The sequence below is a fragment of the Chroicocephalus ridibundus genome, chromosome 1, assembly GCF_963924245.1.
Source record: "Chroicocephalus ridibundus chromosome 1, bChrRid1.1, whole genome shotgun sequence".
In the NCBI taxonomy this organism is placed as follows: domain Eukaryota; kingdom Metazoa; phylum Chordata; class Aves; order Charadriiformes; family Laridae; genus Chroicocephalus; species Chroicocephalus ridibundus.
In genome coordinates, this window is record NC_086284.1 from 47765544 (window position 1) to 47783380 (window position 17837).

Below are 17837 nucleotides of genomic sequence, written 5' to 3' on the forward strand. Positions count from 1 at the left end.
AGTTATTTGTATAAAACCACATTTACACATATTATGATATGGTCCGAGGCAGACCGACAGAGACCTAAAATATACCAATATAACATAGAGATGATGTAACTCCAGTTATTTACACCCGTAATGATATACCAACATAGTCATGTTAGCAACGGAAGTCTTTCAAAACTTGGTTAGCAAAGCAGCAATAAAGGGAAAGGCTGAGACAGGGTGCTGGGTGAAATCCAATCTCTTTCCTCCTGGAGCCAGAACTTTATCAACCGATCTTAACAGTGATCACAGAGGAGCCCTCTCCACCTCTATTGCTTAAGTTTTCTGGAATCGGTCTTCCCAGAAAAGGAATTTTTAGCCTCGGACTTTGAATTCCTCCACATAACCACATTTTTTTCTTGTTCAGCGATATGATTTAATCGTGGTACTTTCCTAATATAAAAGATTAACGGCTGGATTCAGAGTCCTACTCTTGCAAAGACTGCCAAACAGAAAATGTGTAATGAAATAACTCAGTATCCCCTTCCTTATCTGCACATATTTTGTGCAGCTTCCCTATGATTACTGCGGGATGTCACCAGAAGGGCATGAGAGAGTGGAACTATGGCTTGACAAGAAAGAGGTCACCCTGTTCTCCTGTTCTTCCTTCCTTCTGCCATCACTCTATGTTGAAACAGAAAGGCAAAAGCAGAGAGAGGAACAGAGACACAGAGTGAGCAGTGCCGCATCTCTAATGCAACTACAGTCTTTCCCAAGAAACTTAGGAAAAGGCCACGTGAGTCCAAGAGTCTTCTGCATTTGCCTGATCTGGAAGCCCTCCCTCCTCTGCGCAGACTCTAGTTACAACAGCCCCTCTTAAGGATCTGACAAATCCTTAACATTTTCTGCCCTGGTGTCATGTCCCAAGCCAAATACCCAAGATGGTCCTCTAGTCGGGCCCAGTTTCTCCTCAATTCGGTGCAAAACATTACCACGCTACGGTAGTAGTGCTCTGTGCTCTCTTCTGGATACTACGAGGAGTCCACTGTAACATAATGATATCCAGAAATACCTTGCAGATAATTAGGTTGCCTTTTGCACCCTCTCACACTTTCTACCAGTAAAGAGTTTGTACATACAGGATTTTATCACTGCAGTTCTGGAAGATGCAAGCAAGGTTTGGATGGTATCGGTTTTTCACTGTGCTATGCATAGTCAGGAGGTCCGAGCAGGGAAGTATTTCCTCCCCTGTGATGCGAGCCCGTCCCCAGCTATCAGACGTCGGTATGGACAACAGCCGCCGACACGTCAGCAATCAAACCAAAGAGAAATTCCTTAAGACTTTGTGCGCTGGTTTTAGCAGGCAACAACTGCTGGTTCCTGTCTCTGGGCATACGGGTCCCTGATCCCATAGAGCAATTCTGTACATTCCCACAGAGCTACTAATACCATTTGCTGTCTCTGTTAGGGTTTAAATTTGGCTCCTGGAGGCTGAAGGTGTTTGCTGGGACCTGCGGTATATAAAGTAGATGTTCTATGGATGCTTCTGAACTAAATACTATTTCCCTGGCTGATTTCAGGTGATCGGATTCAAGGACACAGATGCTCCCCTCAAGTCTTATGCTGCTTGTGAATCCAGAGGTAGCTGGGATCAGCATGTTCACTACCTTCTGCAAACACTAAACAAGCCTAATCCAAGATGGAATGAAAGTAAACTCGCCTGTATCTAAATCAGCTGCTAATAAACTGGGGAATTTCTGAACCATTAAAATATTGATATAACCAAATTATCACTGAGATCAATAAGAATCTTTACCCTAGTAAACCACTTTGCTCACATGACCAGAGCTATAGAGTCCAGTTTCTGGTATTCAGCTGACACTGTGGTTTTGGAAAACCTGCTAGGGTTTGATGTTTCTTTGATTGTTCCTACCCCTGACTGGGATTCAGGGGCTGAAGAAAGCTCTCCAGGAAAGAGGTTTTCCACCATAACATAGCCCTCCTTGACCAGCAGAGTTTCCAGAGTGCCTTTTTCTGAGCTGCTGCATGGCATCCCGCTGAACCACGCACTGCATCCTGCCGGACCACGCACTGCATCTGCCACTAGAATTCATTTGCTGCAGTGCAAACCCACAGGCACACTCAGCTTTGTTTAAGCATCCTGGGCAGGAACTGGTTAATGCAGCATCCCGGCCAAAGCCTATAGCTGAGTTACCAACAAATCAGATTGACAGATGTGAAGGGCCTACTGAATTTTGTCATCTTATAAAGCTTATAAAAATCATACGACGAAGTCAGTAAAGCACAGAGGTCCACTAACAGCTTCTTGCTTTTTAACTAGTGCAGAAAACGCATGCTGTAAGACAGCCATCTCTCTATGATAAGAAAACAAAGCACCAAGGTACTTTTGAAGGTATCATATCCCATTTGACTTCTTAAGCAGCACTTGTCCATGTGGCATCTGAGCGCCACTCATCAATGTATTAAGCTTCATAGTCAGTAGCTGTAACGGAAGACAATGCCTCTCTCATTCTCCCTTCATCCTTGCCCATAAGAACAATGAACCCCACCATGCATCAGCCCATTCAAGCACCTGGCTTCAAAGGAATTACCTATTTCCTTAATGCACTACTAGGTTTTCCTTTGAACATTCAGATTTGGTCAGAAACCGCTGCATTAAGCTACTACAGCTGCGTTAAGCTATAGTATTCCCCTGCCTGAAAGACAATACGGCATATGAAGCTCAGACCGGTTATTTCATCTATTATGTTTTGTAACACAATATAAATTTTTGATAATAGCAGTAATATGTATAATGCATATGGCTGTAAAAACGTCAACCAACTTTTATGGCTTTCCTCTTCATATGAATATTCAGTCATCCGTTCGTCCCTAGATCCACTTCAATCCTGAAAAGGAAAAGATGAAATAATTCAGTTGATGTATTTTCTTAGAGTTCATTAATTTCTCAAATATTATTGTATACGTAAATAAAAAACCTAACTACAGATGTCTGTTCCATAGTAAAACAGAGGTCAGAAGAACAATAAGTTTATAAGCATTTTAGATAAAACTGCATGAATTCGACAAAAAGTATATTGGAGAAAGCCTTATGGTTCCTCTTAACTAATGATTTTAGTCAGTGCTCTCAGTGTCTTTTAATTCCTAAGCTGCTACTTGAGCATACTAAATCCCAGCTGCTTTAATTAGTCTTCGGGGCCCATTATATATCAGTACCCTGCGTCTGTACAGGTAAACTTTCCAGCAGTTTCGAGTGCGAATATTCTTTACTGGTACTTCAAAACATGTTTTACAGAAATACTATGTGAGATCTGGACAACAATGCATTAAAAGCCAAAATACACTTATTAGTGAACTCAGTCAATACTCCAGCCACATGAAATAACAGTGCAAGACCGTTAGAGAATTTGAATACGTATTTCTTTAGAGTTTTCCTACGGATACATGATTCTTTTAGTTATGTTTGTGAATCTATGAGAAAAAGGTATCTAGTGATTTAAACACTGTATTGTACTTTTGGGAGGCTCCTTCAGGTTTAAGAAAAATACACAAATCCAGTAATCTAACTTTTTTAAAGCCTTGGGGGACAAAAAAGCTTCAGATGTCCAGAATTTAAACAGTAGACAGTATGTTTTAAACCTCTTGCCAGAACACGTGCATATATCTGGAAGCAAATGCTACTTACATATGCCTCTTTTAATAATGGAAATGGTGTGAAGTCAAGAATCTAAATCTGCTGTCAGAGTTGTTATAAACAATCTGCTGCTATTTTTATATCATTCAAAATAAGGTCATCCTTCAAACAGCAGTGGAGCATCACCTGCCTGCTTTCAAACCACAATCCAGTATTTCTTTACTGCTGCACATACAACAACACGGCTAACGGGTTTCCAAACGCTATGCAACTTTTACACTGAAAACAAGACAAGAAGCTCCCTTAAGCATGTAAAATTAATAAATATGCATATACCATACTACTATTTTACTGGCTAAATACCATGAACGTACCCTTTTTTTTATTATTATTAACCTTAATTTTATTTCTAAGAAAATATTAAGTTCCAAATATTCATATGAATCATAAAAGGCTGCAAAATCATCACAAACACTGACCTAATTAATTGTAATGAAATACTGTAGGCACAGAGCATGCTAACTACTGTAGACCATTTGCCCCATCTCCCATGCATCTTGTAGACTCTCTTTCCTTTTTGTTGTTTGATATCCCTCGGCATTATTTGGATAATTCAAAATTTCCATTTCATGAAGCAGATTTTCTTTTTTTTAAACTGCACACCGGAAGAACCACCTTTGAGTTTCTAGCAACTCCTTCTCTGTGCTAACGTCCAAAAAAGGGACAAGTGGACCAGGTTTTACGTATCCTGGACTTACATGATGTGGTTATCTAACCTGAGCAGGAAATTATTTAGTAATCAAGTTCTACAAAATTAAATGTAATGTATTCAAAAAGCTTCACAGGGTCTCTGTTAGAGGAAGACAGGGTTTGACCTGTAATTGTTTCCAGCTCTCCAGGTTTTCTCATCACCACTCCTCCCTACATGCCCACAGACACACACTCCTACAGCTCAACTTAGCTTCAAGTTACACACGAACACCAAGGTCCTATTAGGTTTCCGTGGCTATGGTGATACAGCAAACATGAGTATGTGTTTCAAAACTGCTAAGATGCCGCTACCCAACTAGCCATAGCCGCAGCTGGCTTTGCATTATTAAATCACGCACAGTGGCTCTCCTCATGAAAAAGCTACTTCGTTAGCAATGCTAAACAATTGGGTCTCATTAATTCTCTTCAGGTCTGCACAATTTATCAAGCACTGAATCACCCACATCTCTGCATCACTGGGGTGCTCTCCTCCATGGAAGGGTTTCTGCTTGTCCTCCTCTTCGCCAAGCACAAGCGGGGCACAACACAAGCTCTGGCAGTGCCACCATCTCACAAGGCAGCTCCACCATCATAGACGCAGTTTAGGGGTAGGACAGGGGTTATCCCCTAGCACTGACTGCCAGCAAGGGTGACCAAGGGCATCCATTTTGATGGCCAACATACAAATGCCACCCATACAGGCCACACACCTCTTCATCATGACTATTCTAGGCTGCTTTGGGGCAGAAGATGAAGAGCAAACCAGCATTTAACTAGTAACTCCATAAATCTGTAGCCTGATTTTTAGAAGAGCTGAAAAGCCACAGCTTCAGAAGAAATGACTTTGTAATGCCTAAGAAAAAAGGACCGTCCGTCCTTACCAATCTAGTGCATCCATTCTGTCACATATGTCACTGCTGTGAAACCTGCTCTGGACTTCGGTTTTCAGCAGCTTACTGTGAAATCTCAGTTTCTACTATCAGAAGTATGAAAACGGACATGACAGCTCAGATAGAAGCATCTTCCATTTCTATCAAATGCTTTTTTATACCAGAAGACGACCGACAAGACAACTGCGCAATATTCCTGATTTGAAACCTGTATGTCAAAAGGGCTCTTTAAGTAATCGTAGAGCAAAGCACATAACAAAGCACCAGTCTGAAGCAAAAGAAAGAAACCAACAAACACTGAATTACGTCCACTTCCAGCCAAAAGCTAACCATCATCTTAATTGTATTTTCAGACTCTAGGAGTTTATAAAGCTTATGAATGCCACCAAATGTTAGATTCTCTCTCCTCTGGCAAGAGAAAACCCAACAGACTTCACAACATCTACTCCATTTTAGAAACACCTCCATCTAGATCAGAACAAATGCCCTGGTCGGCATCCCTACCCACCAGCAGATGGAAGCAGGAATTATGGACCAGAGTTAAGGAACATGGAAGGGTTTCAGGGCAGTCATGCTGAGAGTATTTCTAGACAAACAGAGGCCACTACGTGCGTAGAGGTGCCCAAAAATAGAACATTTTTGAACATATAAACCCACATTAATTCATTAAAAAACAAGTTCATATTACACTTCTCTTTTACACAGTGGTAACTTTGAAATCCCCATTAATACAGCTACAAATAACACCCTGTGCTATTTTTCCCCTTTTCTAATTTGGATAGATGCAGGAACATACATTTGAAAAAGACCAACTCATTCACAAAGTTAACTCATTTGCTGAATCAGGATTTATTAACTTTTTCCTCTACAAAGCAAACCCCATATTTGGGCATAACTGCATTTCTGAATCACCTTCTTGAATCATTTATTTTATTTTAAAAGTATGCACTTTTCTTCTTGAAAGCCCTTAAATCTGCACTTACACCTCTGCAATCCCTTTCAAAGGCCCTGAGTCACACCAAACTTCCCTGAAGAAGAGATGTGGCTTCTCCCAAACTCACAAAGGCCACCCTGAACATCAGGTAAGGCAGGATCCCTGAAAGCACAGTTTCAGCAGCGTTCAGAGATGAAGGAACACGGGTTATCCTCAACCCAGTGCTGAGGATGGCTACCTTTATATAAACAGTGGCCACATACTTGCCCTCTTTTCCTGTGTTCCTGACTCCTGCAGGGAAATTCGTAAACTCTATAAAGTAGACATTTTGCAGAAGCGACAGGCAGAATATACATGAAACACAAGCTACAGATTCACAACAGTCCTCAACATTCAGAATTGATAAGGGACAGGAGAGGCTGAAGTTCAGTGCAGCATTGCACTTAGAATCATAGAATCTTCATGGTTGGAAAGGACCTTTGAGATCATCGAGTCCAACCAAACAACCTACAATCCCTGCCACTAGAGCATGCCCTGAAGTGCCACATCTGGATGTTTCTTAAACACCTCTAGGGATGGTGACTCAGCCACCTCCCTGGGCAGGCTGTTCCAGTGCCTCACCACTCTTTCAGTAAAGTAATTCTTCCTAATATCTAATCTAAACCTCCCCTGCTGCAACTTCAGACCATTTCCTCTGGTCCTGTCATTATTCACCTGGGAGAAGAGGCCAACACCCACCTCTCTCCAACCTCCTTTCAGGTAGTTGTAGAGGGCAATGAGGTCTCCCCTCAGCCTCTTCTTCTCCAAGCTAAACATGCCCAGCTCCCTCAGCCTCTCCTCATATGACCTGGTCTCCAGACCCCTCACCAGCCTGGTAGCTCTCCTCTGGACATGCTCCAGCACTTCAATGTCCCTCTTGTACAGAGGGGCCCAGAACTGGACACAGCACTCGAGGTGAGGCCTCACCAGTGCCGAGTACAGAGGCACGATCACTTCCCTGCTCCTGCTGGCCACGCTGTTCCTCATACAAGCCAGAATGCTGTTGGCCTTCTTGGCCACCTAGGCACACTGCTGGCTGATGTTAAGCTGGCCGTCCACCAGCACCTCCAGGTCCTTTTCTGCTGGGCAGCTCTCCAGCCACTCTTCCCCAAGCCTGTTGCGCTGCTTGCGGTTGTTGTGACCGAAATGCAGGACCCAGCACTGGCCTTATTAAACCTCATACAGCTGGCCTTGGCCCATCGATCCAGCCTGTCCAGGTCCCTCTGTAGAGCCTTCCTACCCTCAAGCAGATCAACACTCCCACCTAGTTTGGTGTCATCTGCAAACTTACTGAGGGTGCACTCAATCCCCTCATCCAGATCATTGATAAAGACATTAAACAAAACCGTTCCAAAAACTGAGCCCTGAGGGACACCACTGGTGACCGGCTGCCAAAAGGATTTCACCCCATTAATCACAACTCTCCGGGCATGGCCACCCAGCCAGTTTTTAACCCAGAGAAGAGTACACTTGTCTATGCCATGATTCGCCAGCTTCTCCAGGAGAATGCTGTGGGGGACGGTGTCAAAGGCCTTACCAAAGTCCAGATAGACAACGTCCACAGCCTTCCCCACATCCAGAAGGTGGGTCACATGGTCATAGAAAGATATCGGGTTGGTTAAGCAGGACCTCCCTTTCCTAAACCCATGCTGGCTGGCCCTGATCCCTTGGCTGCCCTGCACTTGCTGTGAGAGCTCAATCAAGATGATCCTCTCCATGATCTTTCCTGGTACCGAGGTCAGGCTGACAGGCCTGTAGTTCCCCGGACCCTCCTTCCGACCCTTCTTGTAGATGGGCATCACATTAGCCACCCTCCACTTCATCAGCATACCCAAAAAAATCTACCTGAACTGTGCTTTGAGTGCCTATACTTCTTGCCTTGGGTCTAGCCCCAACAGTCTACGTGAACTGAGTTCTGTACCATTGTAATTGAAACTAGGCAAAACGCTTTTGCCACAGAGTTGTCTGCAAAAATGTTAAAAACCCTTAAATTCCAATATAAACCAGTGTCCCACCAGCAGCCATCACAAGGTGCAAGATGAACCATGTAATACAGCTCTAAAATGCATTCTGTTTAGGTTAAGTGTAACTGCTATATATTTTATAGATCTCACATCAAAGGAGCGCTTGCTAGACATTCTGTTACTCACTAATCAGCTGCAATCGTAGGCTTATTCTGTCCTCAGCTAAGTTTTTGCTAGTCTTTGACTGTGATTTCTGTTCAAACAAGGCAAGCAGAGTTACTTGCTTAAAGATGCCAGTCGCCCGCCAACATCTTTGTTGCGCCATAACGAAAATATCTTAAGCTGCTCAAAATATTTCTGAAAATTAACTTAATGCTTCAACTTCTGGTTTCCACTGGTATTTTAATAAAAAGTAAAGAGAAGCAGGAGGCAGAGAGTGGGATGCTTGTTGCTAGGCGATACCTAGCTCTCCTGAACTCCTACAGACTGAAATATTTATCCAGACTCCCACGAAGAATGACATCTAGCACAGAGAAAGAAGAGACGCACGCACTTATTGAAGTACATCGTGATTCAAGGTAAGCAGCAGCAGCAGCTCTGCCACCAGCGCGGTCCCTGGGGTACCTCAGCAGAGGAGGCTGCGCTCTGGGAATGGGGGATGGGTGGGTGATGCAGCTCCTCCCTAACATCTACCCTGACTTCAGCTGAGCCTCATGGGGAGATGCCTCCAACGCTTCTATGCCCAGCCAGAATGATCTCAATGCCACTGGGCTCTTGACAGCGCAACAGAATGCATCCTTCGCTTCCTGACAGTATAGCTGTGTTGGCTGTCTGTTGTTTGGGGTTTCTTCCCCAAATCATTATACTCCGATAACAGATTTCCAAGGTAGAAAGCATGCAGCTGGCCAGATGTGGACGAACAATTCATTAACTGAACACACAACCTTTGTGCCATGCTCCTCCCTTTAAAAGGTTTATTCAGTGATTAAACTTTCAAGGAGTGCTTACACAGTCTCTCCGTAGAGACTTAAAGGAATAAACATTATTCTTTACAAGGCCTTCCATTTGACATTAATGAATTATTTTGAATTGAACAGCTTCAAAGATAAGTCCCAGACCTTCTGCGACATAAAGATGAATTTAAAGAACTCTGATCCTCCCTAGAACTTACAGGGTCTGGTTTGACAAAAATAATTATACAACAATATGGTACATTTCATAATCTCAGAGAATTATTGCTCTGGGAAAGATGATGTCTTTCAGCAATATTTAGAAAACCCTGCAACTGTATCAGTGTACACAAATGAAATTATAAAGTGTACGTACACGCTGTTATATTGTAAAGGTAAAAAAAAAAATAGTTAAAATCTGGAGAAGTAACAAAGTCCTCAAATGCCTGGATTTAGGTAATAATCAGTGGTCGATCCAGAAGAGTGCAATAAATTTCAGGGAGCAGAGAAAAACTCACCAAAATACGACATCCCTGTTGAATTTTTATTCTAAAAGTAACTGTTATCTTTGACACTCTCAGTGGTTTGAGTGGCTAGCTCGGAAACCCTGATACTCCCTTCGCAACTCTAGTTTAAACAGAATGACGTTGGTTTCCGTCAGATCTAAATAAAATAAAATTTTGATAAACACAGTCAGACATCACTTTGGACAGCTTCTCTGCCCTAAGGAAACGTTCGTGTCACAGCGCACACACTCGGCGCAAGGTCTCTTAGTTCACCACCTTATCCTCACACGCTGTTCAAACTCCACATTAGAGTTAAAATGTTATCTACCAGCCTGTGCACAAAGTCAAAGGACTTTTCTTACTGCAAGAAAAACAGCTTTATGCATATATATATATATATATATATATTTATACACACACATGCACAGAGGTACACAGGCATATGAATATAAAAACACGCACACATACAGCCACAAAGTTTTGGTGAATTGATTGAATTATTTTTGTAAATAACTGTGTTAAAGAATCTGACAAAAGCTTACTTTCTAAAATATTATCAAAACAACACGGGATTTTCAGTCAAGTTGTAAAATGTAACTATGTTTCTGAACCCATAAACAACTGGGATTTTTAAAAAAAGTGATCGTTTCCCCTTCTCTTCAGACTTTATTTTCCCCCCTATTTTCAGACTTCCTTCAGCAAAGCAGTACATATTACTCTCCACATAATGACTATCCAAGACTCATAAGGGCTTATGAGAGTTTGAAAGAAATTATAAAACAGTATTATTTAAAAACTGCTTATTCCCAATTTGGAATTGTGTATGTTGTGTTTCCACATTTTGTTTGCACTTCAGATAAGACAAATGTGATTAAGTGTACTAAAAATGAAGTCCAAATGTGAAATCCAAATGGAAGGTATTTCACAGGAAAACTGCTTGCCCTTCAAGTACGACAAGAGGGAAGAGACTGGCCAGTGATTCTTCCGTATCATCACGGTGGGGAAAGGGATAAACACCAACATCTCCAGCAGATCTTTCATCAAGAAACTAGGCTGACCGTAGAGGTTGCACAGAAAAAGACTTAACCGTATAGTTTTCATACTCTTATTTCGCCCTGCCAATAAGGATTAGCGTCACCAAATGCTACCACCCACTCCCCCTCTTCTGGCTTAATACCTTTACTCAAACTGGGTTTATGCTGAGTCCAGAATTGAGCCAGTTCTAATTGCAGTACTTACGCTCTGTTCTCAAAGTTGCAAGATAACCTTCATTTATATTAAAAAATAAAAACCATTCAAAAAAAAAAATATTTTCTTTATTTCCTGTTAAGAGGTTGCTGAATCCCAGAGACCATCGGAAGAACAAAGAGTCGTTGAGCTTGTATGCGGTTGTAAATGAAATAGCTGGAGCTTAAAGACAAGGTCACCGGTTTCCTTAGGACACTTGGTAGAGCATCGGTTTCTGTGTGAACTGCACATCTGATGTTTCTTGTGGTGATGGCAACCCCCCCAACTACCTAATCTAAGTGAGGGTGGCTGAACACCAAAGGCCCCTCGCTACAAGTCCAAATGGACGAGACCAAATTTCCTGCAGATTTGTGCCAAAATCTGCTCTCTGTCAACGCAGCTGTAGCGACCATCCCATGATTTGGTAACAGAGCACAGGTATGAAAGATTTAACCTGCAATAAAGTCTGAAACACGAGTGTCTGAAACAGATGAATCCTGCCTCAGATAGCAAATACAACCCTTCTGTGGTTCAAAATTTCATAGTCTCCTCATAGTTGCCTTCAGAGGGAATACCAGGCCAATGGAAAAATCAGACCACAAAGAAAAAAAATTTAACACTGTTTACATGTAGTAGCTTATATAAATCCTGGAATCTCTTTTCCTTTTACACTGTGCAAGATGTTGCAAAGAAGTCAGAGAACAGCACCAACCATCATCCCACTGCAGACAAAATACCCTGCAGCTTTCCCCTTACCACAGTGCCAAGCGCTCCGTGCCAATTTTCACAGCAAAACCACTTAAAGAATAAGCAAAAACTTAGAATAAGGTGTGCCCATTAAACTTGTCTTAAAAGAGGGGACAAAATCATTCCCACAAGCGGCAGAGAAAAGCTACACAAGCTGTGAGTTTATACATCACCAGAAGGTGGTTGTAAAATCGGCGTTGATGCCCCCGCGGCTGGCACAGGGAGCAAGAGTCAACACCTTGGTGCACCAAGCCCCAGCCTGGAGATGGTCACCTCCTCAGAAGTGAGGAGCTACGTGTGCAAGTCCCACCTCACCGTGTCAATCAGCGCAAGATAAGTTAGCAAAAAAACCATCAAACTGCTCAAACAAACCTATTGTGCTCCTCCAAAACAGAAGTGGCAATAAGCATGAGGCACCTCTCCAGCTAGCACAGCCACAGCAGCTAAGAGAGGACAGGCTCTCACAATTTATCCCAAAGTTGGGAGAAATGAGCAAAGTAAACCACGTAAACGCTGTTCCAAATTGTGATGTACACCAAAGAAACCCAACCATCCTCATTTCCAGGCTCAAAGTTACGCTTGTAAGAAAAAAGAAAGCCAATAGCCGGATGCACCCTGCTCTACACAGCAGGTAGTTATGTTCAGCTCAGCCTTCGCTCATCCCACAATAAATTCCGTCACCCTGCATTTGGGCCCCTTCTTTTGCTTTCCGTTAGAAATACACTAATAAAATGCTGTTTCAAGAAAACAGCATGGTATCTGTGTACATGAAGGTGTGGGTACGTAGTCAGGCTCTAAACTGGGGGCACTATGCGACAGCAGTGATGCTATTAATCAGTTTAAGGAGTCTATTTGGCTGGCATCCTACAAACGTGGCTGATGAGTGCCTGTTTTAATAGGAAGGTACACTCTCTAAAATTGATCAATTGACCACGAGTGTTTCCATTAATCATTTTTAATGTCTTTTCTCCTAGCCTGCCCTTTCTTGAAAGTGCAGACTAGCATTATTACTAATAATTATCCCGCAGCATATTGCAGGTAGAAAACTCAGGAAAGGGAAAAATCCCATGTCTAAGTATACAATGTTCCCATCAGGCATTGACCAGCTCAAAACAGCTCCACTACCAGATTCAGTATCAACAAATCTTTTAATAATAACTTGAAATCCAGAGAAAGTTACTGAAGCACACTCATGCTCTTGATGTCTTTGGGACGAGCAAGAAGGTAAAACTGACCCCAGTACCGTTCCTGGAGAATTTCCACTGTAAACTCTCCATCCTAGCATTTCAAACCTCCCAACACACTGTAAAGCTCAGTGGAAGACACGATTAACCTTAGGAAAAGGTGCGTCCGTTCGGAGATCTACCTGATACTTACCTAGTCATATTCCACCAACCTCCCTAGCCCTCATTTTTTCTCTCCTTGTTCTAATAGCCCTTGTATTTTTCACAGGAGACACAGTTGCTTTGGTTATTATCCTGTCCTCACTTAAATAGAAATGTATTTGCTTCTCCCCTATCTGATCGCTCCCCCATCACTTAGACTTTCCTGAGGGGGAGGGGGACGTTGGGGTGTAATTCAATGTACTATTTCATTCAGTATTCCAGCGGGGGACTCACCTGCAAATCTGACTACGTATTTACGTGCAAAAACCAGAAATAGCCTGATTTCCAAAGGTAATTTGTACTTTCCAGTCTCCTACTGGGATCACCGCAGCAGCCTGCAGGACTCGCCATCTGCACGCAGTGAGCCAGTGCCATTTCATTCTGTAGACCAACGTGGGCACACAACTCCCTTAACCGTGGTCCAGCAATTACGCGCATTCACAGCCCAGAAACTATAACCTGAAGAATAACTTCAGCGGATAAAGTTCTTGCCAGTTGGTGGGTTCGTCTCACCTACCTGAAGACACCTACGCCTGCGCTAGCTGCCCTTCATGGCTCTGTGGTTAAAGGAGAGAAAGAGGCAGAGCAAGGACCTGAGTCACCAGGCTCCTGACCAAAAAGTATTTTAAATAAAATGGCACTTAGTTGTCTGCAGAGTGAAGGATACTACGAGTTTCAAGAGCTTTGGTTTTTCTAAACAACCCTTGGCTTCCTTTGTTCTCCCGACCAAAACCTCCAATTTTTAAGACTTTAAAAGTCAACATTTTCAATGGAGCAAGGCAGACTTGAAAAGGCATCCCATTTTTAAAAGGGCTTGGAGAAAAAAAGGAAAAGAAAAAAAAAAAAAATCACTCACTTGAAATAGTTAAATGCTACCGTCAAGCAGGAATTGGCAACACTGCCCATGCTAAGCTTCCTGCATGCCGAGGTGATACACAGAAGTTAATACACGTACACTGCTCATCAGTTACATGGACACCACCACAACAAAAATATTACAAAAATGAGAAACTAAGGATGGTAAGGAAGTCACATGGCTTGGTTTATTAAACTAGAGAGCAAAGCACTCCAAAGAAACAATCCTGTATTGCACAGAGGAAAACACAATTTTAAAACGCAAGGATTTTCACCCTAGAGTCCCCGGAGCTTGGCCAGGCTGGCTACTCCCACATTCTGTGTCACTCCAGTGAAACCAATCAATCCCAAATTTACACTTCCGCCATTCCCATTACAAGCCAGCAAGTCTACCCGTCATTTTTAATTATCTTTCAGGGAAGAGGGTGCAACAAATAAATTCATAAACTGCATTAATAAATAATTTAAGAACAATAGAAAGCATGAATACCAGAGGAGATTACCACTCAGGAGAACTGTAAATTTTTGTGCAATATTCCAGGTGTAACAGAAAAAACAATGCAGACACGACAGTATGGATGCTGTTTTGAATGAAGCATGCCTCTGGCAAGGCTCGAAGACTTCTACCCAAGACACCCGAAACTATTGCTGGCTAACCACCACAATCCGTAACCCCTACAAACCATCCTGACTCAGAAGGACATGAACAACATGAACAACTACACTCACCACTTCCCTGAGGATCAAATTCAGCAACCCCCCCAACAATCAAAGCTTTTGTTTCTCTATCAATTCCCTTTGATTACTTTTTCGATTTGCGGGTAACACTTGACACGGTACATGACTTAAAATGCTTCACAAAGCAGTTTAACTAACTGGCAGTAGCAGATACGCTTTAGATGAAGATGCACTGGTGGCTACACCCATCCTCAGTTTCATGCCAGGAATAGACCTACCTGGTATTTTGAAATTATAAGAAAGCTCCTAAAATACATTAACTATTGAAAAATATTCCTGTAATTTGATTAAGTAAGAGACAGCGAGCACAGCTTTTGCTGTTACAATACTGATTTCAAGTGGTTGCCCCTCATCTACCATCAGTGTCACAGAGTTCCACAAGCCCTTTTCTCCCCACTACTCCCTCTGGTTACACCAGTTCTTCTTTCCATGTTACCCAACACAGAAATGCTGCAGTTGTCCAGATCTCAAGCTTCAAGTGTCCTCCCATCTCTCTCAGGTTCACAATCTCTACAGCCACCCTTGGGACACATCCACCCATCAACGCTTGACCCAGCAGAGAAATCCTCCCGTCTTGACCGCTGGATATCCCTTTGCATCTCCTTTGCTGCCAGGGAGGGCTTCTAGTACACGAGTCGGCACTGCAAGGCAGCAGCCCCTCTGTTGTCCCATGTGGACACCTGGACATCAGTGCCACAACTGGCACCTCCAACCACAAACTTCAGGGCTGTGGGGCTGTTAACCAGACCTTCCTCTTGTCACTCCACGGAGTGAGCAGTCTCATGCCCCACGGCCTTACATTCAGTGGCTTCAAAATAGTTTAAAATTGCAATCTGAAACAAGGCGATGAAGAATTGGTGAACCCAACACTCCTCTGTGACTCGTCCCACCTACCCTCATCACTCCTCTTACCACAGCTCTCGCTTCATCCTCTTCCCTGAGCTTCCTTCCTTTGTGGACCACTCATCCACCAGCACTATTCCAACAACAACTTTCTCGCAGTTTCACTGGCTTTATTCCCATTAAAAAGACAAATTCTGACTCCATCCTGATGTTTAATCCACCACTAACGATGAAAGATTCCAAGGTTGCTTCTCTTATACAAAAATAATTATTTCTCCTATATCCTACGTTGTGCTCCCGATTATTCACAAGATACAAATGTCCTCATGATTCTATGATTCTCTGCTCTCCGCATTTTGAGCTTGCAATATTCTGCATTCACTGCTAGCAGCACACGTGACTGGTGCTACCTACCCCAAGACGCCACCGAAACAGAACCTGTCTCACATGATGCTCTCGTCCTATTGAAAAGGTTTTGTTACCAAAGACGAAGCAATTATAAAAGCATCACTACAGGAGCAAACTTCAGTTACTAACACCATCACACTCATTCAAAGCACTGACAGCGGTCCAGAGGCGAACAACAAATACCGCTGTATGTTGCAATATTAAGACGTTCTGAGAATGGTTTTATTGAAAGCAGAGGTAGATGCAATGGTCTTTGTAACAAACATAAGAAAAATTGCAAACAACCAGCACTCCCACGAGTTGCAAATGTCATCGTCTTAATGATAACCCCTACAGAGTTGCATTGTGTTATCACAATTGAGATTCTGTTAGAATGCCCATTACAAATATCTATTTTTTATTAACTGTAATTCACTCTTACAATACAAAGCAGGTTATAACTTGCTGATTTTTATAAGACAATGAATTAAGGATTAGAAAACAAAATAAATATTAGTCTTTGGGGGAAATCAAACCTATTTCAATATACATGGGAGAAAGTAACGTAAGTCAATAAAAATAAAATTCACAAAGTTTGGTTACATAGACCAAGTTTTATAGATAATAAAAAGTAAACCACTGAAAATAAAACTCCCAGAAGTGTACGCTTACAGTTAAAAAACCAAACTAAGCCAACCAAACAAAAAAAAATCAGTGTTACGGCCCTGAAATTAATGCCGGAGAAAATACGGAAGTGAAAACAATGTCTATATATTGGATCAGGCTCTTCTAGACCCTTCAAGGGTTAGTTTCATAAATAAATAAATAAATATTGCATGTGGACACATATGTACAAACCCACACAGGGAATGTGTATCAAAGGGTTAAAATCCAACCTGCTGCCACCAGGGCTATATTCAGCACAGCCCTATTACCGCTCTTCCCTGGCCCAGTAGTTCTGGTACCCAACTGAAGGCTTACAGCTGGGGAGGGCAAACAGGGGAAGGCTTCTTGTGTTTAAGGGCCATTTTTACCAGCTGCATCACTTCTATTCTTAGTCCCGCTGATGCATTACGGGCAAATTATTTCGCTTTTCCAGCTGCACTTTCCAATATAATGTACGGAGGAAGCCCGCTTTTCTCATCTCTCTGTCCCTTATCAACTGACCGAGTGACAATAACGTGAGATCGGTCTGGTGATTCATCCTCCCGTCCGCTTTCACGTCCCGCTGCTCACAGCAGGCACGCTAGAATACAAGTGTCAAGCAGTCAGGAAATCTCGACAGGCCCCTAATCTTTAGGGTATCAAATACGGTAAGTCATCCCCTTGTATGGAAAAATCTCATGGATGGGGGCCAGCGGTTTAAAGGGCTTTGACACGCGGAGAAGGATTAGAGCAAGCCAGCACCATTTCAAAATGAAAAAGCAGCGAGGTCTGGCTTCCTAACAAGCAAATTCACTAAAAAGCCACAAGCTTAACTGGAAACATCTCAACCTGCAGTACGTCAGCAAATACAAAGTACGCTCTTTTAAACACACACTGAAAGAAATAAAGTCTTTTTTCACCCGGCGTTGTTTTCCTTATCAGGGTTTGAAAAGTGCCCACAAGGAAACATTACACTGAATGAGTTCAGGAGGAACGTATTATCTAAATAGAGAAGGACATTTGTACTAATATTCAGGGATGACATTCACAAATATCTTGTTACTATCCTGTAAATACCTCCAAGATACACAAATATCTCTAGGCTGTATCCAGGGATGCACGAGTTTCACAGAAGCTGCTCTTGAGAAGTTTCTTGAAGACCAGCACGCCAGCAATGGCAACAGCGGTACCAGCTTTGTCTTCTGAGCTTTTTCATGCTTTGCACCCAGCGCTCTCAGACAAGCACTGTTTCTGGGTTCAGAGAAGAAAAAGAGAATAAATTTTCAAGATAAAAGACTGACAGACAGTCGCAACGTGCCTTCCCCTCCTTTTGAGAAGGGTGATGAAGACAAGAA

General features: G+C 42.6%; 1 protein-coding gene across 11 annotated transcripts in view; it reads right to left on the minus strand.

Moving 5' to 3' along the window:
• KLF12 (KLF transcription factor 12) overlaps positions 1-17837 on the minus strand; it is a 254133-nt gene that overhangs the window by 178495 nt on the left and 57801 nt on the right. For 10 of the 11 annotated variants that reach the window (XM_063335585.1, XM_063335567.1, XM_063335560.1 and 7 more), the window contains one exon: positions 2813-2876. The exons of the other annotated variant lie outside the window; for it this stretch is intronic. In XM_063335585.1, coding sequence (XP_063191655.1) covers positions 2813-2833 — 21 coding nt within the window. In that variant the 5' untranslated portion in view covers positions 2834-2876. The remainder of the gene's footprint in view (positions 1-2812; positions 2877-17837) is intronic. 11 annotated transcript variants of the gene reach the window in all.